General features: G+C 42.5%; 2 protein-coding genes and 8 non-coding genes across 10 annotated transcripts; 1 reads left to right on the forward strand and 9 right to left on the reverse strand.

Annotated features, from left to right (window-relative positions):
- Nucleotides 1–439: 439 nt before the first annotated feature.
- Nucleotides 440–558, reverse strand: LOC148331698 (5S ribosomal RNA). The gene has a single exon (XR_015844829.1). It is a non-coding gene; the product is annotated as a 5S ribosomal RNA (ribosomal RNA).
- A 977-nt stretch (nt 559–1535) lies between these two features.
- On the forward strand, nt 1536–3948 carry LOC148331699 (uncharacterized). The gene is made up of 2 exons (XM_088303470.1): nt 1536–2506; nt 2576–3948. Exons 1-2 carry the CDS (start codon nt 2395–2397, stop codon nt 3436–3438), a joined length of 975 nt encoding a protein of 324 aa, XP_088159596.1. The 5' UTR covers nt 1536–2394; the 3' UTR covers nt 3439–3948.
- Nucleotides 3949–11751: 7803 nt separating this feature from the next.
- LOC148331700 (uncharacterized) lies at nt 11752–14164 on the reverse strand. Its single transcript, XM_088303463.1, has 2 exons — nt 13194–14164; nt 11752–13124 (listed from the first exon to the last, which is right to left on the reverse strand). Exons 1-2 carry the CDS (start codon nt 13303–13305, stop codon nt 12262–12264), a joined length of 975 nt encoding a protein of 324 aa, XP_088159589.1. The 5' UTR covers nt 13306–14164; the 3' UTR covers nt 11752–12261.
- Nucleotides 14165–14854: 690 nt separating this feature from the next.
- LOC148331701 (5S ribosomal RNA) lies at nt 14855–14973 on the reverse strand. The gene has a single exon (XR_015844907.1). It is a non-coding gene; the product is annotated as a 5S ribosomal RNA (ribosomal RNA).
- A 1004-nt stretch (nt 14974–15977) lies between these two features.
- LOC148331702 (5S ribosomal RNA) lies at nt 15978–16096 on the reverse strand. The gene has a single exon (XR_015844931.1). It is a non-coding gene; the product is annotated as a 5S ribosomal RNA (ribosomal RNA).
- A 1015-nt stretch (nt 16097–17111) lies between these two features.
- On the reverse strand, nt 17112–17230 carry LOC148331703 (5S ribosomal RNA). Its single transcript, XR_015844864.1, has one exon. It is a non-coding gene; the product is annotated as a 5S ribosomal RNA (ribosomal RNA).
- A 1004-nt stretch (nt 17231–18234) lies between these two features.
- Nucleotides 18235–18353, reverse strand: LOC148331704 (5S ribosomal RNA). Its single transcript, XR_015844933.1, has one exon. It is a non-coding gene; the product is annotated as a 5S ribosomal RNA (ribosomal RNA).
- Nucleotides 18354–19368: 1015 nt separating this feature from the next.
- LOC148331705 (5S ribosomal RNA) lies at nt 19369–19487 on the reverse strand. Its single transcript, XR_015844866.1, has one exon. It is a non-coding gene; the product is annotated as a 5S ribosomal RNA (ribosomal RNA).
- Nucleotides 19488–20502: 1015 nt separating this feature from the next.
- LOC148331706 (5S ribosomal RNA) lies at nt 20503–20621 on the reverse strand. The gene has a single exon (XR_015844861.1). It is a non-coding gene; the product is annotated as a 5S ribosomal RNA (ribosomal RNA).
- A 1005-nt stretch (nt 20622–21626) lies between these two features.
- Nucleotides 21627–21745, reverse strand: LOC148331707 (5S ribosomal RNA). Its single transcript, XR_015844846.1, has one exon. It is a non-coding gene; the product is annotated as a 5S ribosomal RNA (ribosomal RNA).
- Nucleotides 21746–25000: the final 3255 nt, after the last annotated feature.

Genomic DNA, 25000 nt, shown 5'->3' on the forward strand with positions numbered 1-25000 from the left:
AAATGAATGAAGCTTCTCCACACCTGCTAATTGCCACATTAACTATACTTCCCTTTATTGCATTCAGTAAACACCATTTTTTAAAATTGATTCATTAACTTTTTATTTAGTAAACACTGACTGCACCAACCCAACCGGACTGCATCGGGTCATCTGCCTGCTACACCTGTAGACTACGAGAGTCCCCTTTTGGTCTTAATGTGGAGCTCCGGAGCCACACTCAAGTCTCCAGACACGCATTTGCAAATTGCCACACGCATTTGCGAGTCGTCCACGGCGAGACTGTAGCAACACCCAAAGGCAGGGGACGCTGAATGTTGGCATTTTGTGCTCTCAGCCTGTCAGGCGAATATGTGGAAATTTATAAAAAAGCAGCTCGCATACTTGCTTACATTTGTTAGAGTTTTTTTTTTTTTTTTTTTTTTTTTTGCGGGGCAAAAGCTTACAGCACCTGGTATTCCCAGGCGGTCTCCCATCCAAGTACTAACCAGGCCCGACCCTGCTTAGCTTCCGAGATCGGACGAGATCGGGCGTGCTCAGGGTAGTATGGCCGTAAGCGAAAATTTCATTCAAAATTTTGCATTTTATACATGTGGTCTTTATTGTGGCAAATCCTTCAATCCAAAAATACGTAACAAGAATCTGAAACTATAACCACAGTCACAAATGTGTAACAACAATCTACAATGCATGATTGAAGTCACAGATATATGACAAATATCAGCAAATGTGTACAATGATTTGTTGGCACATACACATGGTTAAATGCGGACAAAAATCCGTATAGATGGGCGACCTGTAAAAACGGGACCTTTTGATTGGCTGTGTTCTTAGAGGTGACGTTTGCTACAGTCCTGCCGCGGACGACTCGCAAATGCGTGTGCTGATTTGCAAATGCGTGTCAGGAGACTTGTGTGTGGCTCCGTAGCTACACGATCGGACCACATGGGGGCACTAATATTATACCAGCCCCGTACCACCAATATATACACCAAGAACATGGGGGGGCGTTCACTGCTATCCACCCATGGTCATGTACCATTTATTTGACATTATTTAAATTAAATTGGAATAAATGGAAGAATAAAGTGGAACTAATAAAATAAGAACCAATGATATAACCAGTGAAGCTAAAAAAAATGAATGAAGCTTCTCCACACCTGCTAATTGCCACATTAACTATACTTCCCTTTATTGCATTCAGTAAACACCAGAGATAATAGAATTACGCTTTTTTAAATTTTGATGACGTCATAGCCCCGCCTACAGAATTACGCTTTTGTCTCGTTGTCCCCGCCTACAGAATTACGCTTTTGTCCAAAATGGCCGCTATCCCCGCCCCTGTGTTAAAACTATCCAATCTCCAGCCACCTATTTCAAAATATTTACATATTCCCTGCCCGTTGAAGGTTTAATACCACTCCTACAGAATTACGCTTTTGTCGAAGTGGGCCCCGCCTACAGAATTACGCTTTTTGTCTCGTTGTGATGACGTTGTATGTGTGTGTGTGTGTGTGGGCCAAGGGCCCCCGCCTACAGAATTACGCTTTTTGTCTCGTTGTGATGACGTTGTGTGTGTGATTGGGAGGGGGGCTTGGCCCCCCTCCCAAACTGTATGCTTCTTATGTTAAAAACAATGTGTTCCCTGCGTGCGTGCGTCCCCAACCCAAACTGTACTTATGTTATTCATATTTTAATATCTGAAGTATATAAAGCATCCAATGCAATGTTCTATTTAAATAAATAAAATTAAATTAAACGAGTGAAATAATATGAGTTGAAAAGAGCAGGCGTTGTTTTTACCTTTGAATAAGATGTTTATTCGGTGGATATAGGTCATCCATATTTAAATATCTGAAGTATATAAAGCATCCAATGAAATGAGCTATATCTAATTAAATAATGTAGATGTATAAAATTAAATTAAACGAGTGAAATAATACGAGTTGAGAAGAGCAGGCGTTGTTATTACCTTTGAATAATATGTTTATTCGGTTGATATTTGCCCTTTTTGCAAACATGTCTGGACATATTCCCAGCGACATAAGTTTAAACATGGTATTGTGCAGGCTTGGGGGTTTGTCCGGGCAAGACGCGGCGTCTTGCATAGACACCCTCCAAGCCTGCAGCAGCCTCAAGGTGTTTCAAAAGATAGTGAGTGGCGACATCCTGTCGATCGATGGGCAGCCGTGGGCATCCGGGCGACCACCCTCCTCCTTCTTACCTTTTTGTAAAATCTGCCGAGTCATGTTTACTTGTCTGGACATGTATCTGTTGGCTACATTTGGCCAATCGAACCACGCCTTTTAACCCTCCCCCGGTCTCAAACCAGTATAAGTAAAGCCCAAGTCACGCTCTGCACAGACAAGACAATTTTTCCAGCTCGTGAAAGAAATGAAGACGTGTAGACCAAGACGTCATCTGGGTGTGAACAGCAAGGCCCGAAGGGTGACAACCATCGCCGCACCTGATCATATTGACAACAACATTGCAGAAATCTCTTCAGGTAAACGATGCAATTAATCTTTAACTATATAGCTTTCTAATATTTAATCATGGTATCTTTGTATTACAGATAGCGGTGTGGATGAACCTACATGCGATCAAGATCTGAATATGGATGTTGTGGAAACCTTTACAACTACAAACATGGAACAGGTTGAGACCTCTACAAATGTAGACCAGGATGGACCCTCTACAAAAACAGGCGAGGACCAGACTGTGCCATCATACTCCTTGTGGATGGGGGGCCCAGGAATCTTAGCAAGACCTGTTGCACCCTCGTACAACAACGGCGAGCCATCGTATTCAGGGTGGAGTCGTCCCGTTTCGCCGACCCCGTCGTCGACACCTCCGATGACCCCCACCTCGTCGGCCGAATCTTCACAAAACGAGAAGGTACAACTGTCCAGTTGGTCCGACCAGGCTGATTCTCCACAAACCACGGAGATCAAGGTTCAGACCGTCAACGACCCTGACCACGGACCAGCACCTATTTCCGAAGATGAGGCAAAACATATGTCATGGGATAATCCTCCTAAGGGATGGATTGATATGGATGTCGTATTAGTTGTTAAGGCGGCTATTATTTACATGGTCAGACGTTTTTTGATAAAGTATCACAAAAAAAGGGGTTGTTTGCATAGCTATAGATACCTATGCAATTGTTATTATCTAAGACTGCACTATGACCGCATCATGCCCATCCTTTGCGGTAAAAAGTTTTTACCGTGTATTCACTACTTGTTGGATTTGTGTTCTGTAAAAGCGGATAAAGAAACAGTCAAGCGAATTGCAGAGATCTTAATGGTGGATTTAGCACTCGTAAAGGACTTACCGGACCGCCTTAAAGCGGATGAGCCCATATGTTTTATGATATATCGTGATCAACTTGATACTTTCGAAGAATATCTTATAGAAAATATTAACTTTGAATAAAAAATGGGTAATGTCTTCAGAAAATTATCGTTTTTTGGCTATAGAAGCCAAGGGTGGGCAGATATAATAAATAGAGCAATTACATATAACCCCGATGATAAAGACCCTTTCATTGAAAATTTTTTATTGTTTATGCAAAAAGTGCGTGCCATGTCTTTAACAATTTTTCAGGAGCCTTGGGAATTGTTTGTGCAACATGTCATATTTTTGAGTCGCTCGGGATTGATCGACACGTTTCAAAATATTTTGGAAAATTGGGAAAATGCGATAAGTGTAGGACATGTACTTACCATACTCACGCTGTTTAACGATGTGATAAGATACCGTCTCCGTCATCAACAACCTGTGGATCTCGCGCACGAATTGAAGCTGTTTGAAGACCTGTTAGAATCAAAAGTTAATCCATCTGTTTTAACCCTGACCTATAGACTTTTTACATCTTAGAGAATCCTTATCACGTGTAACCATACTTAACCTTCTTTCAATAAAAAATGGATGTTTTTAAAAAGATGCTTTTGTGTCTGTCTGTGTGTTTAGATAAATAGCGATGTGATGTTTGTCACTAAATCATAAACCGTCATGAGCGTTAAGCGGTGGTTGAAAAAACTGTACTACGACCCCGCTCATCCAGCCAGCTTTGGAGGTGTAGAACGCCTTCATTTAGCTGCGTCGGAGAAAATGGGTCAAAAAGTGACGCGTCATAAAGTCAAGGATTTTTTATCTTCGCAAGATGCATACACCTTGCACAAACCAGCACGAATTCATTTCCCTAGGAACAGAGTTTTTGTGTCCAGTCCTATGAATCAATTCCAAGCCGATCTATGTGATATGCAAGCTCTGACCGAGTACAACGATGGTTTTAAATACCTACTCACAATCATCGATGTGTTCTCAAAACGAGCGTATGCCCGTGTGCTGATGAACAAGACGGGGCCAGAAGTTGTTCGAGCCTTTGAGTCGGTCTTATCCTTTAGCGGCATCCCTAAAAAGTTACAAACAGACAAGGGGAAGGAGTTCTTCAACACGCAATTTCAGAGGTTGATGAAAAAACACAATATTAATCATTTTGCAACAGCCAGTGATTTGAAAGCCTCGGTGGTCGAAAGGTTTAATCGAACTTTAAAAACTCGAATGTGGCGATATTTCACCGCCAACAACACACGTCGTTATATCGACGTATTACAAGATTTAATCGATAGTTACAATGAAAGTTATCATACAAGTATAAAAATGAAACCTAACCAAGTCACACCGGATAACACATGGCTTGTCTTCCAAAACTTGTACGGCAACATACCCTCTGGGGGTAGTGATAGAATAAAAATGATATTTAAACAAGGAGATCTCGTTAGAATATCAAAAGTGCGAGGTGTGTTTGACAAGAAATATGAACAGAGTTTTACAGACGAGTTATTTACGATAGCGGAGTGTGTACCGCGTTTTCCACCTGTTTACAAGCTTAAAGACTACGACGGTGAAATAGTGCAAGGAACTTTTTATGCACACGAGCTCCAGAAAGTCACGATATCCAAGGATCAAATCTTTCAAGTGGAGAAGATTATCAAACGGCGTAAAGTCGGCGGACAGAAACAGTTTCTCATACGTTGGAAGGGCTGGCCTGTGAAATATGACAGTTGGGTCCCCGCTACACAAGTCGTCGACGTATAAATAAGAAGCTTTACAACGAATCTCGACATTTACCAACATGGATCCGAATCTTGAAGGGGGGTTTTACGTCACCTTACCCTCCAATGCAAGTTCTGATGTGTATGTAGACAATACGATAGCTGAATACAGAGTGAATCTGGCTCATCATATCGATCTCGAAGGTAATTGGGAAGTAGCTCTGAGTGAAATATCCTACCCCCATACATGGTTCAACGTGCCTGAAGATCAAGCATCTTTTGACTATGTAGATGCATGGGAAAACGGTGAACCAACAACAGGTGCTTTGGCACCTCTTTACTATGATGAAAACAAATTCACCATCAAATCCTTAAGCCTGTCGGCTGGGTACTACGATAATATTAAGAAAATAGGACAAGATGTGGAAGCGCTCCTCAAAAAGATCCATCCGGAAATCCATGTTGTATACCATTATTTAAAGGAGAGATTTTTCTGGGCAGGGAATGGTCATTACAAGATACGCTTTCGTCCCGCGTTAGCCTACATTTTTGGGGCGTTACCCGATGAATGGGTTACCTGCGGACCCCAGTGGACAGCGAGCCAACATCCTGCGGATATAAAAGCGGGGATGTACCATCTATATGTTTATACAGACGTGGTGTATCATCAGGCTGTGGGTGACGCTTTCGCTCCGCTCTTGAGAACGATACCCATCGATGATAATCACGGTGACATTGTATTTAAAGCCTTTAATCCTCTTTATTACATGCCTGTTAGTAGGAAGCATATTGAGGATATAAGAATCGAAGTTAAGACGGATCAGAATCAACCCGTGGGATTTACACGCGGTAAAGTTATCGCTACTCTGCACTTTAGACCCAGATAGAAAAATGGTTGTATTGGATACGCATCATGATCTTTACCGTTTTGTCGATTATTACGAAAACCAAGCGGGTGGGTCGTTATCAGGTTTTCATGGATTACCGGTCCAATATGGGCGTGGATTGGGTTCAATCTTTGCCAAATTATTTCGTTTTGTGAGTCCATTAATCAAAAGAGGGTTCAGCGTTGCCAGACCTCACCTGCAAACGGCTGCGAAAAACATTGCAACAGATGTAGCCGGTCGGGTGTTAGAACGAATAAACCGTAAGGCGGAGCCTCAAGAAGGTTCGGGTTTAATGGTTCTGGCACGAAGACCTGCAAAAAGACCCATCGGACAAAGGTTGAGAGAGCCTAAAAAACGCAAACGCGTGTCCAAGAAGAAATCAGTCAAGAAAAGGAGACGGCGAAGAAACACCGGGGATATTTTCTCTTAACCAAAATTGACCATTAGGGTTATTCATCATGGCTCTTTTGCATCACAAGTCAGCAGAGTGCACCCTAACTGAACTGGATTTATTTAGTCCACCGTAAAACAGCATTTCTGAGTATATATATAAAGGTATGGTTTAAACAATATTGTTTAGCAAACAAGCATTGTTAAAAATAGATGAAATTATAAGTATTTACTTACGCTCCATTGTTAGGCACTCCTTCGTTTGTTCACGACGTCCTCAAAGATCAAAGTGTTATCCTTACGATCCAATGTTAAGCTTTTCCAGCGCTCGCTCTAGACGTCCTCATCAGAGTTTGAGAAAATTTCTGTCTCTGGTCAAACACAACCATCTATTTAACCCTCCAACCCGAAAAGAAACTCGTGAGCGAGTCGCTATCTTTTTGAAACACCTGAGGGATTAGTCTTTTTCGGTTCAGCGGGAAGTTGAACAAATAATCTCGTGATCTGATAAAACCTACTGGTTTATGCACAACTCCATACATTTCAGGAACTCCTTGAAAAGGAAATTTTTTTTTCAATTTAATATATAAACTTTTCACTAGGTACATAATTGTGATGTGCTGTGTTTCTTTGTGCCCTATTCAGTACTAAATTCCATTGCACTGTCTTATTTATTTATTTATCTAATTTATATATTTGTCTGTATTATTGTTGTATTGCACTGGAGAGGGGAGCCCCATAATCTCGTTGCACACTTGAGTACAATGACAATAAAGGGACTTCTATTTCTATTTCTATTTCTATAATTCCACACATTTCAGGACCTCCTTATTACAGATTATTTTTTGTCAATCCCTTGAAAAGGAAAACTTTTGTCCAATTTAATATATAAACGTTTCACTAGGTACATAATTCCATACAATTCATGACCTCCTTATTACAGATTATTTTTTGTCAATCCCTTGAAAAGGAAAACTTTTGTTCAATTTAATATATAAACGTTTCACTAGGTACATAATTCCATACATTTCAGGACCTCCTTATTACAGATTATTTTTTGTCAATCCCTTGAAAAGGAAAACTTTTGTTCAATTTAATATATAAACGTTTCACTAGGTACATAATTCCATACAATTCATGACCTCCTTATTACAGATTATTTTTTGTCAATCCCTTGAAAAGGAAAACTTTTGTTCAATTTAATATATAAACGTTTCACTAGGTAAGTACATGTTCCTGTTATATTACCTTTAAACATTAAACGTTTCATACTTTGATTATTCAGAGTGAAATCGAGGCTTCTGCTATATTACCCTTAAGGCACTAGATGGCAATATTGAGCTATGTTTTCAAACACCTTGAGAAGTAATGTCGTGAGCTACTCACTATCGTTTCAAACACCTTATGTTCGTAATCAGAACAAGTAAACATGACTCGGCAGATTTTACAAAAAGGTAAGAAGGAGGAGGGTGGTCGCCCGGATGCCCACGGCTGCCCATCGATCGACATCCTGTCGATCGATGGGCAGCCGTGGGCATCCGGGCGACCACCCTCCTCCTTCTTACCTTTTTGTAAAATCTGCCGAGTCATGTTTACTTGTTCTGATTACGAACATAAGGTGTTTGAAACGATAGTGAGTAGCTCACGACATTACTTCTCAAGGTGTTTGAAAACATAGCTCAATATTGCCATCTAGTGCCTTAAGGGTAATATAGCAGAAGCCTCGATTTCACTCTGAATAATCAAAGTATGAAACGTTTAATGTTTAAAGGTAATATAACAGGAACATGTACTTACCTAGTGAAACGTTTATATATTAAATTGAACAAAAGTTTTCCTTTTCAAGGGATTGACAAAAAATAATCTGTAATAAGGAGGTCATGAATTGTATGGAATTATGTACCTAGTGAAACGTTTATATATTAAATTGAACAAAAGTTTTCCTTTTCAAGGGATTGACAAAAAATAATCTGTAATAAGGAGGTCCTGAAATGTATGGAATTATGTACCTAGTGAAACGTTTATATATTAAATTGAACAAAAGTTTTCCTTTTCAAGGGATTGACAAAAAATAATCTGTAATAAGGAGGTCATGAATTGTATGGAATTATGTACCTAGTGAAACGTTTATATATTAAATTGGACAAAAGTTTTCCTTTTCAAGGGATTGACAAAAAATAATCTGTAATAAGGAGGTCCTGAAATGTGTGGAATTATAGAAATAGAAATAGAAATAGAAGTCCCTTTATTGTCATTGTACTCAAGTGTGCAACGAGATTATGGGGCTCCCCTCTCCAGTGCAATACAACAATAATACAGACAAATATATAAATTAGATAAATAAATAAATAAGACAGTGCAATGGAATTTAGTACTGAATAGGGCACAAAGAAACACAGCACATCACAATTATGTACCTAGTGAAAAGTTTATATATTAAATTGAAAAAAAAATTTCCTTTTCAAGGAGTTCCTGAAATGTATGGAGTTGTGCATAAACCAGTAGGTTTTATCAGATCACGAGATTATTTGTTCAACTTCCCGCTGAACCGAAAAAGACTAATCCCTCAGGTGTTTCAAAAAGATAGCGACTCGCTCACGAGTTTCTTTTCGGGTTGGAGGGTTAAATAGATGGTTGTGTTTGACCAGAGACAGAAATTTTCTCAAACTCTGATGAGGACGTCTAGAGCGAGCGCTGGAAAAGCTTAACATTGGATCGTAAGGATAACACTTTGATCTTTGAGGACGTCGTGAACAAACGAAGGAGTGCCTAACAATGGAGCGTAAGTAAATACTTATAATTTCATCTATTTTTAACAATGCTTGTTTGCTAAACAATATTGTTTAAACCATACCTTTATATATATACTCAGAAATGCTGTTTTACGGTGGACTAAATAAATCCAGTTCAGTTAGGGTGCACTCTGCTGACTTGTGATGCAAAAGAGCCATGATGAATAACCCTAATGGTCAATTTTGGTTAAGAGAAAATATCCCCGGTGTTTCTTCGCCGTCTCCTTTTCTTGACTGATTTCTTCTTGGACACGCGTTTGCGTTTTTTAGGCTCTCTCAACCTTTGTCCGATGGGTCTTTTTGCAGGTCTTCGTGCCAGAACCATTAAACCCGAACCTTCTTGAGGCTCCGCCTTACGGTTTATTCGTTCTAACACCCGACCGGCTACATCTGTTGCAATGTTTTTCGCAGCCGTTTGCAGGTGAGGTCTGGCAACGCTGAACCCTCTTTTGATTAATGGACTCACAAAACGAAATAATTTGGCAAAGATTGAACCCAATCCACGCCCATATTGGACCGGTAATCCATGAAAACCTGATAACGACCCACCCGCTTGGTTTTCGTAATAATCGACAAAACGGTAAAGATCATGATGCGTATCCAATACAACCATTTTTCTATCTGGGTCTAAAGTGCAGAGTAGCGATAACTTTACCGCGTGTAAATCCCACGGGTTGATTCTGATCCGTCTTAACTTCGATTCTTATATCCTCAATATGCTTCCTACTAACAGGCATGTAATAAAGAGGATTAAAGGCTTTAAATACAATGTCACCGTGATTATCATCGATGGGTATCGTTCTCAAGAGCGGAGCGAAAGCGTCACCCACAGCCTGATGATACACCACGTCTGTATAAACATATAGATGGTACATCCCCGCTTTTATATCCGCAGGATGTTGGCTCGCTGTCCACTGGGGTCCGCAGGTAACCCATTCATCGGGTAACGCCCCAAAAATGTAGGCTAACGCGGGACGAAAGCGTATCTTGTAATGACCATTCCCTGCCCAGAAAAATCTCTCCTTTAAATAATGGTATACAACATGGATTTCCGGATGGATCTTTTTGAGGAGCGCTTCCACATCTTGTCCTATTTTCTTAATATTATCGTAGTACCCAGCCGACAGGCTTAAGGATTTGATGGTGAATTTGTTTTCATCATAGTAAAGAGGTGCCAAAGCACCTGTTGTTGGTTCACCGTTTTCCCATGCATCTACATAGTCAAAAGATGCTTGATCTTCAGGCACGTTGAACCATGTATGGGGGTAGGATATTTCACTCAGAGCTACTTCCCAATTACCTTCGAGATCGATATGATGAGCCAGATTCACTCTGTATTCAGCTATCGTATTGTCTACATACACATCAGAACTTGCATTGGAGGGTAAGGTGACGTAAAACCCCCCTTCAAGATTCGGATCCATGTTGGTAAATGTCGAGATTCGTTGTAAAGCTTCTTATTTATACGTCGACGACTTGTGTAGCGGGGACCCAACTGTCATATTTCACAGGCCAGCCCTTCCAACGTATGAGAAACTGTTTCTGTCCGCCGACTTTACGCCGTTTGATAATCTTCTCCACTTGAAAGATTTGATCCTTGGATATCGTGACTTTCTGGAGCTCGTGTGCATAAAAAGTTCCTTGCACTATTTCACCGTCGTAGTCTTTAAGCTTGTAAACAGGTGGAAAACGCGGTACACACTCCGCTATCGTAAATAACTCGTCTGTAAAACTCTGTTCATATTTCTTGTCAAACACACCTCGCACTTTTGATATTCTAACGAGATCTCCTTGTTTAAATATCATTTTTATTCTATCACTACCCCCAGAGGGTATGTTGCCGTACAAGTTTTGGAAGACAAGCCATGTGTTATCCGGTGTGACTTGGTTAGGTTTCATTTTTATACTTGTATGATAACTTTCATTGTAACTATCGATTAAATCTTGTAATACGTCGATATAACGACGTGTGTTGTTGGCGGTGAAATATCGCCACATTCGAGTTTTTAAAGTTCGATTAAACCTTTCGACCACCGAGGCTTTCAAATCACTGGCTGTTGCAAAATGATTAATATTGTGTTTTTTCATCAACCTCTGAAATTGCGTGTTGAAGAACTCCTTCCCCTTGTCTGTTTGTAACTTTTTAGGGATGCCGCTAAAGGATAAGACCGACTCAAAGGCTCGAACAACTTCTGGCCCCGTCTTGTTCATCAGCACACGGGCATACGCTCGTTTTGAGAACACATCGATGATTGTGAGTAGGTATTTAAAACCATCGTTGTACTCGGTCAGAGCTTGCATATCACATAGATCGGCTTGGAATTGATTCATAGGACTGGACACAAAAACTCTGTTCCTAGGGAAATGAATTCGTGCTGGTTTGTGCAAGGTGTATGCATCTTGCGAAGATAAAAAATCCTTGACTTTATGACGCGTCACTTTTTGACCCATTTTCTCCGACGCAGCTAAATGAAGGCGTTCTACACCTCCAAAGCTGGCTGGATGAGCGGGGTCGTAGTACAGTTTTTTCAACCACCGCTTAACGCTCATGACGGTTTATGATTTAGTGACAAACATCACATCGCTATTTATCTAAACACACAGACAGACACAAAAGCATCTTTTTAAAAACATCCATTTTTTATTGAAAGAAGGTTAAGTATGGTTACACGTGATAAGGATTCTCTAAGATGTAAAAAGTCTATAGGTCAGGGTTAAAACAGATGGATTAACTTTTGATTCTAACAGGTCTTCAAACAGCTTCAATTCGTGCGCGAGATCCACAGGTTGTTGATGACGGAGACGGTATCTTATCACATCGTTAAACAGCGTGAGTATGGTAAGTACATGTCCTACACTTATCGCATTTTCCCAATTTTCCAAAATATTTTGAAACGTGTCGATCAATCCCGAGCGACTCAAAAATATGACATGTTGCACAAACAATTCCCAAGGCTCCTGAAAAATTGTTAAAGACATGGCACGCACTTTTTGCATAAACAATAAAAAATTTTCAATGAAAGGGTCTTTATCATCGGGGTTATATGTAATTGCTCTATTTATTATATCTGCCCACCCTTGGCTTCTATAGCCAAAAAACGATAATTTTCTGAAGACATTACCCATTTTTTATTCAAAGTTAATATTTTCTATAAGATATTCTTCGAAAGTATCAAGTTGATCACGATATATCATAAAACATATGGGCTCATCCGCTTTAAGGCGGTCCGGTAAGTCCTTTACGAGTGCTAAATCCACCATTAAGATCTCTGCAATTCGCTTGACTGTTTCTTTATCCGCTTTTACAGAACACAAATCCAACAAGTAGTGAATACACGGTAAAAACTTTTTACCGCAAAGGATGGGCATGATGCGGTCATAGTGCAGTCTTAGATAATAACAATTGCATAGGTATCTATAGCTATGCAAACAACCCCTTTTTTTGTGATACTTTATCAAAAAACGTCTGACCATGTAAATAATAGCCGCCTTAACAACTAATACGACATCCATATCAATCCATCCCTTAGGAGGATTATCCCATGACATATGTTTTGCCTCATCTTCGGAAATAGGTGCTGGTCCGTGGTCAGGGTCGTTGACGGTCTGAACCTTGATCTCCGTGGTTTGTGGAGAATCAGCCTGGTCGGACCAACTGGACAGTTGTACCTTCTCGTTTTGTGAAGATTCGGCCGACGAGGTGGGGGTCATCGGAGGTGTCGACGACGGGGTCGGCGAAACGGGACGACTCCACCCTGAATACGATGGCTCGCCGTTGTTGTACGAGGGTGCAACAGGTCTTGCTAAGATTCCTGGGCCCCCCATCCACAAGGAGTATGATGGCACAGTCTGGTCCTCGCCTGTTTTTGTAGAGGGTCCATCCTGGTCTACATTTGTAGAGGTCTCAACCTGTTCCATGTTTGTAGTTGTAAAGGTTTCCACAACATCCATATTCAGATCTTGATCGCATGTAGGTTCATCCACACCGCTATCTGTAATACAAAGATACCATGATTAAATATTAGAAAGCTATATAGTTAAAGATTAATTGCATCGTTTACCTGAAGAGATTTCTGCAATGTTGTTGTCAATATGATCAGGTGCGGCGATGGTTGTCACCCTTCGGGCCTTGCTGTTCACACCCAGATGACGTCTTGGTCTACACGTCTTCATTTCTTTCACGAGCTGGAAAAATTGTCTTGTCTGTGCAGAGCGTGACTTGGGCTTTACTTATACTGGTTTGAGACCGGGGGAGGGTTAAAAGGCGTGGTTCGATTGGCCAAATGTAGCCAACAGATACATGTCCAGACAAGTAAACATGACTCGGCAGATTTTACAAAAAGGTAAGAAGGAGGAGGGTGGTCGCCCGGATGCCCACGGCTGCCCATCGATCGACAGGATGTCGCCACTCACTATCTTTTGAAACACCTTGAGGCTGCTGCAGGCTTGGAGGGTGTCTATGCAAGACGCCGCGTCTTGCCCGGACAAACCCCCAAGCCTGCACAATACCATGTTTAAACTTATGTCGCTGGGAATATGTCCAGACATGTTTGCAAAAAGGGCAAATATCAACCGAATAAACATATTATTCAAAGGTAATAACAACGCCTGCTCTTCTCAACTCGTATTATTTCACTCGTTTAATTTAATTTTATACATCTACATTATTTAATTAGATATAGCTCATTTCATTGGATGCTTTATATACTTCAGATATTTAAATATGGATGACCTATATCCACCGAATAAACATCTTATTCAAAGGTAAAAACAACGCCTGCTCTTTTCAACTCATATTATTTCACTCGTTTAATTTAATTTTATTTATTTAAATAGAACATTGCATTGGATGCTTTATATACTTCAGATATTAAAATATGAATAACATAAGTACAGTTTGGGTTGGGGACGCACGCACGCAGGGAACACATTGTTTTTAACATAAGAAGCATACAGTTTGGGAGGGGGGCCAAGCCCCCCTCCCAATCACACACACAACGTCATCACAACGAGACAAAAAGCGTAATTCTGTAGGCGGGGGCCCTTGGCCCACACACACACACACACATACAACGTCATCACAACGAGACAAAAAGCGTAATTCTGTAGGCGGGGCCCACTTCGACAAAAGCGTAATTCTGTAGGAGTGGTATTAAACCTTCAACGGGCAGGGAATATGTAAATATTTTGAAATAGGTGGCTGGAGATTGGATAGTTTTAACACAGGGGCGGGGATAGCGGCCATTTTGGACAAAAGCGTAATTCTGTAGGCGGGGACAACGAGACAAAAGCGTAATTCTGTAGGCGGGGCTATGACGTCATCAAAATTTAAAAAAGCGTAATTCTATTATCTCTAACACCATTTTTTAAAATTGATTCATTAACTTTTTATTTAGTAAACACTGACTGCACCAACCCAACCGGACTGCATCGGGTCATCTGCCTGCTACACCTGTAGACTACGAGAGTCCCCTTTTGGTCTTAATGTGGAGCTCCGGAGCCACACTCAAGTCTCCAGACACGCATTTGCAAATTGCCACACGCATTTGCGAGTCGTCCACGGCGAGACTGTAGCAACACCCAAAGGCAGGGGACGCTGAATGTTGGCATTTTGTGCTCTCAGCCTGTCAGGCGAATATGTGGAAATTTATAAAAAAGCAGCTCGCATACTTGCTTACATTTGTTAGAGTTTTTTTAATTTTTTTTTTTTTTGCGGTGCAAAAGCTTACAGCACCTGGTATTCCCAGGCGGTCTCCCATCCAAGTACTAACCAGGCCCGACCCTGCTTAGCTTCCGAGATCGGACGAGATGGGGCGTTCTCAGGGTAGTATGGCCGTAAGCGACAATTCCTTTCAAAATTTTGCATTTTATACATGTGGTCTTTATTGTGGCAAATACTTCAATCCAAAAATACGTAACAAGAATCTGAAACTATAACCACAGTCACAAATGTGTAACAACAATCTACAATGCATGATTGAAGTCACAGATATATGACAAATATCAGCAAATGTGTACAATGATTTGTTGGCACATAAATGCGGACAAAAATCCGTATAGATGGGCGACCTGTAAAAACGGGACCTTTTGATTGGCTGTGTTCTTAGAGGTGACGTTTGCTACAGTCCTGCCGCGGACGACTCGCAAATGCGTGTGCTGATTTGCAAATGCGTGTCAGGAGACTTGTGTGTGGCTCCGTAGCTACACGATCGGACCACATGGGGGCACTAATATTATACCAGCCCCGTACCACCAATATATACACCAAGAACATGGGGGGGCGTTCACTGCTATCCACCCATGGTCATGTACCATTTATTTGACATTATTTAAATTAAATTGGAATAAATGGAAGAATAAAGTGGAACTAATAAAATAAGAACCAATGATATAACCAGTGAAGTTAAAAAAAATGAATGAAGCTTCTCCACACCTGCTAATTGCCACATTAACTATACTTCCCTTTATTGCATTCAGTAAACACCATTTTTTAAAATTGATTCATTAACTTTTTATTTAGTAAACACTGACTGCACCAACCCAACCGGACTGCATCGGGTCAAGGCCTGCTACACCTGTAGACTACGAGAGTCCCCTTTTGGTCTTAATGTGGAGCTCCGGAGCCACACTCAAGTCTCCAGACACGCATTTGCAAATTGCCACACGCATTTGCGAGTCGTCCACGGCGAGACTGTAGCAACACCCAAAGGCAGGGGACGCTGAATGTTGGCATTTTGTGCTCTCAGCCTGTCAGGCGAATATGTGGAAATTTATAAAAAAGCAGCTCGCATACTTGCTTACATTTGTTAGAGTTTTTTTATTTTATTTTTTTTTTGCGGTTCAAAAGCTTACAGCACCTGGTATTCCCAGGCGGTCTCCCATCCAAGTACTAACCAGGCCCGACCCGGCTTAGCTTCCGAGATCGGACGAGATCGGGCGAGCTCAGGGTAGTATGGCCGGAAGCGACAATTCCTTTCAAAATTTTGCATTTTATACATGTGTTCTTTATTGTGGCAAATACTTCAATCCAAAAAGACGTAACAAGAATCTGAAACTATAACCACAGTCACAAATGTGTAACAACAATCTACAATGCATGATTGAAGTCACAGATATATGACAAATATCAGCAAATGTGTACAATGATTTGTTGGCACATACACATGGTTAAATGCGGACAAAAATCCGAATAGATGGGCGACCTGTAAGAACGGGACCTTTTGATTGGCTGTGTTCTTAGAGGTGACGTTTGCTACAGTCCTGCCGCGGACGACTCGCAAATGCGTGTGCTGATTTGCAAATGCGTGTCAGGAGACTTGTGTGTGGCTCCGTAGCTACACGATCGGACCACATGGGGGCACTAATATTATACCAGCCCCGTACCACCAATATATACACCAAGAACATGGGGGGGCGTTCACTGCTATCCACCCATGGTCATGTACCATTTATTTGACATTATTTAAATTAAATTGGAATAAATGGAAGAATAAAGTGGAACTAATAAAATAAGAACCAATGATATAACCAGTGAAGCTAAAAAAAATGAATGAAGCTTCTCCACACCTGCTAATTGCCACATTAACTATACTTCCCTTTATTGCATTCAGTAAACACCATTTTTTAAAATTGATTCATTAACTTTTTATTTAGTAAACACTGACTGCACCAACCCAACCGGACTGCATCGGGTCATCTGCCTGCTACACCTGTAGACTACGAGAGTCCCCTTTTGGTCTTAATGTGGAGCTCCGGAGCCACACTCAAGTCTCCAGACACGCATTTGCAAATTGCCACACGCATTTGCGAGTCGTCCACGGCGAGACTGTAGCAACACCCAAAGGCAGGGGACGCTGAATGTTGGCATTTTGTGCTCTCAGCCTGTCAGGCGAATATGTGGAAATTTATAAAAAAGCAGCTCGCATACTTGCTTACATTTGTTAGAGTTTTTTTAATTTTTTTTTTTTTTGCGGTGCAAAAGCTTACAGCACCTGGTATTCCCAGGCGGTCTCCCATCCAAGTACTAACCAGGCCCGACCCTACTTAGCTTCCGAGATCGGACGAGATCGGGCGTGCTCAGGGTAGTATGGCCATAAGCGACAATTCCTTTCAAAATTTTGCATTTTATACATGTGGTCTTTATTGTGGCAAATACTTCAATCCAAAAATACGTAACAAGAATCTGAAACTATAACCACAGTCACAAATGTGTAACAACAATCTACAATGCATGATTGAAGTCACAGATATATGACAAATATCAGCAAATGTGTACAATGATTTGTTGGCACATAAATGCGGACAAAAATCCGTATAGATGGGCGACCTGTAAAAACGGGACCTTTTGATTGGCTGTGTTCTTAGAGGTGACGTTTGCTACAGTCCTGCCGCGGACGACTCGCAAATGCGTGTGCTGATTTGCAAATGCGTGTCAGGAGACTTGTGTGTGGCTCCGTAGCTACACGATCGGACCACATGGGGGCACTAATATTATACCAGCCCCGTACCACCAATATATACACCAAGAACATGGGGGGGCGTTCACTGCTATCCACCCATGGTCATGTACCATTTATTTGACATTATTTAAATTAAATTGGAATAAATGGAAGAATAAAGTGGAACTAATAAAATAAGAACCAATGATATAACCAGTGAAGTTAAAAAAAATGAATGAAGCTTCTCCACACCTGCTAATTGCCACATTAACTATACTTCCCTTTATTGCATTCAGTAAACACCATTTTTTAAAATTGATTCATTAACTTTTTATTTAGTAAACACTGACTGCACCAACCCAACCGGACTGCATCGGGTCAAGGCCTGCTACACCTGTAGACTACGAGAGTCCCCTTTTGGTCTTAATGTGGAGCTCCGGAGCCACACTCAAGTCTCCAGACACGCATTTGCAAATTGCCACACGCATTTGCGAGTCGTCCACGGCGAGACTGTAGCAACACCCAAAGGCAGGGGACGCTGAATGTTGGCATTTTGTGCTCTCAGCCTGTCAGGCGAATATGTGGAAATTTATAAAAAAGCAGCTCGCATACTTGCTTACATTTGTTAGAGTTTTTTTATTTTATTTTTTTTTTGCGGTTCAAAAGCTTACAGCACCTGGTATTCCCAGGCGGTCTCCCATCCAAGTACTAACCAGGCCCGACCCGGCTTAGCTTCCGAGATCGGACGAGATCGGGCGAGCTCAGGGTAGTATGGCCGGAAGCGACAATTCCTTTCAAAATTTTGCATTTTATACATGTGTTCTTTATTGTGGCAAATACTTCAATCCAAAAAGACGTAACAAGAATCTGAAACTATAACCACAGTCACAAATGTGTAACAACAATCTACAATGCATGATTGAAGTCACAGATATATGACAAATATCAGCAAATGTGTACAATGATTTGTTGGCACATACACATGGTTAAATGCGGACAAAAATCCGAATAGATGGGCGACCTGTAAGAACGGGACCTTTTGATTGGCTGTGTTCTTAGAGGTGACGTTTGCTACAGTCCTGCCGCGGACGACTCGCAAATGCGTGTGCTGATTTGCAAATGCGTGTCAGGAGACTTGTGTGTGGCTCCGTAGCTACACGATCGGACCACATGGGGGCACTAATATTATACCAGCCCCGTACCACCAATATATACACCAAGAACATGGGGGGGCGTTCACTGCTATCCACCCATGGTCATGTACCATTTATTTGACATTATTTAAATTAAATTGGAATAAATGGAAGAATAAAGTGGAACTAATAAAATAAGAACCAATGATATAACCAGTGAAGCTAAAAAAAATGAATGAAGCTTCTCCACACCTGCTAATTGCCACATTAACTATACTTCCCTTTATTGCATTCAGTAAACACCATTTTTTAAAATTGATTCATTAACTTTTTATTTAGTAAACACTGACTGCACCAACCCAACCGGACTGCATCGGGTCATCTGCCTGCTACACCTGTAGACTACGAGAGTCCCCTTTTGGTCTTAATGTGGAGCTCCGGAGCCACACTCAAGTCTCCAGACACGCATTTGCAAATTGCCACACGCATTTGCGAGTCGTCCACGGCGAGACTGTAGCAACACCCAAAGGCAGGGGACGCTGAATGTTGGCATTTTGTGCTCTCAGCCTGTCAGGCGAATATGTGGAAATTTATAAAAAAGCAGCTCGCATACTTGCTTACATTTGTTAGAGTTTTTTTAATTTTTTTTTTTTTTGCGGTGCAAAAGCTTACAGCACCTGGTATTCCCAGGCGGTCTCCCATCCAAGTACTAACCAGGCCCGACCCTACTTAGCTTCCGAGATCGGACGAGATCGGGCGTGCTCAGGGTAGTATGGCCATAAGCGACAATTCCTTTCAAAATTTTGCATTTTATACATGTGGTCTTTATTGTGGCAAATACTTCAATCCAAAAATACGTAACAAGAATCTGAAACTATAACCACAGTCACAAATGTGTAACAACAATCTACAATGCATGATTGAAGTCACAGATATATGACAAATATCAGCAAATGTGTACAATGATTTGTTGGCACATACACATGGTTAAATGCGGACAAAAATCCGTATAGATGGGCGACCTGTAAAAACGGGACCTTTTGATTGGCTGTGTTCTTAGAGGTGACGTTTGCTACAGTCCTGCCGTGGACGACTCGCAAATGCGTGTGCTGATTTGCAAATGCGTGTCAGGAGACTTGTGTGTGGCTCCGTAGCTACACGATCGGACCACATGGGGGCACTAATATTATACCAGCCCCGTACCACCAATATATACACCAAGAACATGGGGAGGCGTTCACTGCTATCCACCCATGGTCATGTACCATTTATTTGACATTATTTAAATTAAATTGGAATAAATGGAAGAATAAAGTGGAACTAATAAAATAAGAACCAATGATATAACCAGTGAAGCTAAAAAAAATGAATGAAGCTTCTCCACACCTGCTAATTGCCACATTAACTATACTTCCCTTTATTGCATTCAGTAAACACCATTTTTTAAAATTGATTCATTAACTTTTTATTTAGTAAACACTGACTGCACCAACCCAACCGGACTGCATCGGGTCATCTGCCTGCTACACCTGTAGACTACGAGAGTCCCCTTTTGGTCTTAATGTGGAGCTCCGGAGCCACACTCAAGTCTCCAGACACGCATTTGCAAATTGCCACACGCATTTGCGAGTCGTCCACGGCGAGACTGTAGCAACACCCAAAGGCAGGGGACGCTGAATGTTGGCATTTTGTGCTCTCAGCCTGTCAGGCGAATATGTGGAAATTTATAAAAAAGCAGCTCGCATACTTCCTTACATTTGTTAGAGTTTTTTTTATTTATTTTTTTTTTGCGGTGCAAAAGCTTACAGCACCTGGTATTCCCAGGCGGTCTCCCATCCAAGTACTAACCAGGCCCGACCCTGCTTAGCTTCCGAGATCGGACGAGATCGGGCGTGCTCAGGGTAGTACGGCCGTAAGCGACAATTTCTTTCAAAATTTTGCATTTTATACATGTGGTCTTTATTGTGGCAAATACTTCAATCCAAAAATACGTAACAAGAATCTGAAACTATAACCACAGTCACAAATGTGTAACAACAATCTACAATGCATGATTGAAGTCACAGATATATGACAAATATCAGCAAATGTGTACAATGATTTGTTGGCACATAAATGCGGACAAAAATCCGTATAGATGGGCGACCTGTAAAAACGGGACCTTTTGATTGGCTGTGTTCTTAGAGGTGACGTTTGCTACAGTCCTGCCGCGGACGACTCGCAAATGCGTGTGCTGATTTGCAAATGCGTGTCAGGAGACTTGTGTGTGGCTCCGTAGCTACACGATCGGACCACATGGGGGCACTAATATTATACCAGCCCCGTACCACCAATATATACACCAAGAACATGGGGGGGCGTTCACTGCTATCCACCCATGGTCATGTACCATTTATTTGACATTATTTAAATTAAATTGGAATAAATGGAAGAATAAAGTGGAACTAATAAAATAAGAACCAATGATATAACCAGTGAAGCTAAAAAAAATGAATGAAGCTTCTCCACACCTGCTAATTGCCACATTAACTATACTTCCCTTTATTGCATTCAGTAAACACCATTTTTTAAAATTGATTCATTAACTTTTTATTTAGTAAACACTGACTGCACCAACCCAACCGGACTGCATCGGGTCATCTGCCTGCTACACCTGTAGACTACGAGAGTCCCCTTTTGGTCTTAATGTGGAGCTCCGGAGCCACACTCAAGTCTCCAGACACGCATTTGCAAATTGCCACACGCATTTGCGAGTCGTCCACGGCGAGACTGTAGCAACACCCAAAGGCAGGGGACGCTGAATGTTGGCATTTTGTGCTCTCAGCCTGTCAGGCGAATATGTGGAAATTTATAAAAAAGCAGCTCGCATACTTGCTTACATTTGTTAGAATTTTTTTAATTTTTTTTTTTTTTGCGGTGCAAAAGCTTACAGCACCTGGTATTCCCAGGCGGTCTCCCATCCAAGTACTAACCAGGCCCGACCCTGCTTAGCTTCCGAGATCGGACGAGATCGGGCGTGCTCAGGGTAGTATGGCCATAAGCGACAATTCCGTTCAAAATTTTGCATTTTATACATGTGGTCTTTATTGTGGCAAATACTTCAATCCAAAAATACGTAACAAGAATCTGAAACTATAACCACAGTCACAAATGTGTAACAACAATCTACAATGCATGATTGAAGTCACAGATATATGACAAATATCAGCAAATGTGTACAATGATTTGTTGGCACATACACATGGTTAAATGCGGACAAAAATCCGTATAGATGGGCGACCTGTAAAAACGGGACCTTTTGATTGGCTGTGTTCTTAGAGGTGACGTTTGCTACAGTCCTGCCGTGGACGACTCGCAAATGCGTGTGCTGATTTGCAAATGCGTGTCAGGAGACTTGTGTGTGGCTCCGTAGCTACACGATCGGACCACATGGGGGCACTAATATTATACCAGCCCCGTACCACCAATATATACACCAAGAACATGGGGGGGCGTTCACTGCTATCACCCATGGTCATGTACCATTTATTTGACATTATTTAAATTAAATTGGAATAAATGGAAGAATAAAGAATAGAATAGAAATAGAATAGAAATCCCTTTATTGTCATTGTACTCAAGTGTGCAACGAGATTAGAGGGCTCCCCTCTCCAGTGCAATACAACAATAATACAGACAAATATATAAATTAGATAAATAAAGAAGACAGTGCAATGGAATTCAGTACTGAATAGGGCATATAGAAACACATCACAATGCTGTTTTGCAAGGTTAGGGTGGTCTCGTGTGTGTGTGAGAGTTCAGTATGGAGATGGCTCTCGGAAAGAAACTGTTTCTCAGTCTATTGGTCCTTGATTTGATGCATCTGTAGCGCCTGCCAGAGGGCAACAGGTCGAACAGGTGTGAGTTTGGGTGGGTATTGTCTTTGACGATGTTGAGAGCCCTTCTGAGGCACCGGGCGGTGTAGATGTCCGACAGTGAGGGGAGAGGGCAGCCAATAATCCTTTGCGCTGTTTTGACTGTCCTCTGGAGCCTCACTCTGTCCGCCTCAGTGCAGCCGCTGTACCAGGTGGAGACACAGTACGTCAGCAGGCTCTCGATGGACGAGTGGTAGAAGGCCAGCAGCAGCTTCCTGTCCAGGTTGAATTTCCTGAGGACTCTCAGGAAGTGCAGACGTTGGCGGACCTTCTTTACCACTGCTGTGGTGTTGTGACTCCAAGAAAGGTCATCGGAGATCGGAGATCTGTACTCCCAGGAACTTGAACGTGTGGACCCTCTCCACACACACGCCTTCGATGCAGAGGGGGGGCGGCAGCGTCTTGTTCCTCCTGAAGTCGACGACAATCTCCTTTGTTTTTGCAGTGTTAAGGTGCAGTCTGTTGTCCTTGCACCAAGTTGTCAGTCTCTTTACCTCCTCTCTGTAGGCTGTCTCGTCACCTTCCGAGATCAGACCGACCACTGTCGTGTCGTCAGCAAACTTGACGATGGTGTTGTTGCCGTGGGCCGGGCTGCAGTCGTAGGTGTAGAGGGCGTACAGGAGAGGGCTCAGCACGCATCCTTGGGGGGAACCGGTGCTCAGCATGAGGGTGGAGGACGTGTAGGGGCCGAGCAACACAGTCTGGGGTCTGTTGGTCAGAAAGTCCTTAATCCAGATGCGTGTGAGGGCAGGGAGGCCGAGAGTGTCCAGTTTGGCGACGAGGATGTCTGGGATGATCGTGTTGAATGCCGAGCTGTAGTCCACAAAGAGCATCCTTGCATAGCTCTGCTGTCGTTCCAGGTGGCCCAGCACAACATGCAGAGCAGTGTCGATGGCGTCCTCAGTGGATCTGTTAGCCCGGTATGCAAACTGGTAGGGGTCCAGAGTGGGAGGAAGGCAGTCCCTGATGTGCTGGAGAACCAGCCTCTCGAAGCACTTCATGATGACTGGTGTGAGAGCAACAGGACGGTAGTCATTCAGGTGGACGGCTGGTGACTTTTTGGGGAACGGAATAATGGTGGAAGTTTTCAAGCAGGAGGGGATGACTGCTTGAGCCAGGGAGCGGTTGAAGATCCTGCAGAAAACATGTGACAGTTGGTGGGCACATGCTCTGAGGACCTTGCCTGGTATTCCGTCGGGTCCAGTAGCTTTCCTGGGGTTGACCGCCAGGAGCGCGCGCCTCACATCGTGTTCCTCTACGATGAGTGGGGGGGAGTCTGAGCTTGAAGTGCGGGGGTGTGACGGTTGGGGCGAGCGAAGAAGCAGTTAAGCTCCTCTGCCAGCGATGCACTCGGGTCTACAGAGGTCGTGCTGCTGCCACGGAAGTTGGTGATGCTCCGTAGACCCTGCCACACCTCCCGTGGTCTGTTACTGGCAAGGTGGGCCTCCAGCCTCCCCTTGTAGGTTGCCTTGGCTAGCTTGATGCCTTTGCTCAGGTCAGCACGAGCCACCCTGTACTGGGCTTTGTCGCCTGACCTGAAAGCAGCGTCACGGGCCTTGAGGAGAGAGCGAACCCTGCTGGACATCCAGGGCTTCGCATTTGGGAAGGTCCGTATAGTCTTATGTTGGGACACAGTTTCCATGCAGAACTTGATGTAGTCCAGTACACAATGCGTGTAGACATCAAGGTCCTGATGATCAAAGAGGTCCCAGTTTGTGTCATGAAAGCAGTCCTGTAATTCACTCATGGCGTCGTCACGCCAGGTTTTCACAGTCTTTGTGGTAGGCCTGAATCTGCGCCTGAGAGGGGTGTACGCAGGTGCGAGCTGCAAGGACAGGTGGTCTGACTGGCCGAGAGGGGCGAGTTGGAGGGCTCTGTATGCGTGCTTGATGTTCGAGTACACATGGTCGAGAGTGTTGTCTCCCCTCGTTGGGCACTTGACATGCTGGTGAAACTCTGGGAGTACAGTCTTTAAATTGGCCTTATTAAAGTCTCCCGCTACTACGTGAACGCCATCAGGGTGGGCCCGCTGATGTTTATTGATGACGCACGCGAGTAGCGAGAGCGCCGTGCTAGTGCTAGCGTCGGGAGGGATGTAAACAGCTGTGACAATCACTACCGTTAGCTCCCTCGGGAGAAAATAAGGCCGGCATTTAACGGACATGAACTCGATGTCGGGGGAAGAGTGCTTCTCGACGATCGTGCTATCGCCGCACCAGTTCTCATGCACGTGGAACTAATAAAATAAGAACCAATGATATAACCAGTGAAGCTAAAAAAAATGAATGAAGCTTCTCCACACCTGCTAATTGCCACATTAACTATACTTCCCTTTATTGCATTCAGTAAACACCATTTTTTAAAATTGATTCATTAACTT

Source organism: Idiotropiscis lumnitzeri, chromosome 8 (assembly GCF_059441095.1).
Source record: "Idiotropiscis lumnitzeri isolate Australia: NSW breed Sydney's pygmy pipehorse chromosome 8, RoL_Ilum_1.0, whole genome shotgun sequence".
NCBI lineage: Eukaryota > Metazoa > Chordata > Actinopteri > Syngnathiformes > Syngnathidae > Idiotropiscis > Idiotropiscis lumnitzeri.

Bases quoted from the DNA above. Each gene is read 5' to 3' on its own strand.
- LOC148331699 (XM_088303470.1), top strand. From the start codon at position 2,395: ATGAAGACGTGTAGACCAAGACGTCATCTGGGTGTGAACAGCAAGGCC. The intron at 2,507-2,575 runs GTAAACGATGCA...TTTGTATTACAG, and splicing joins CATTGCAGAAATCTCTTCAG to ATAGCGGTGTGGATGAACCT.
- LOC148331700 (XM_088303463.1), bottom strand. From the start codon at position 13,305: ATGAAGACGTGTAGACCAAGACGTCATCTGGGTGTGAACAGCAAGGCC. The intron at 13,125-13,193 runs GTAAACGATGCA...TTTGTATTACAG, and splicing joins CATTGCAGAAATCTCTTCAG to ATAGCGGTGTGGATGAACCT.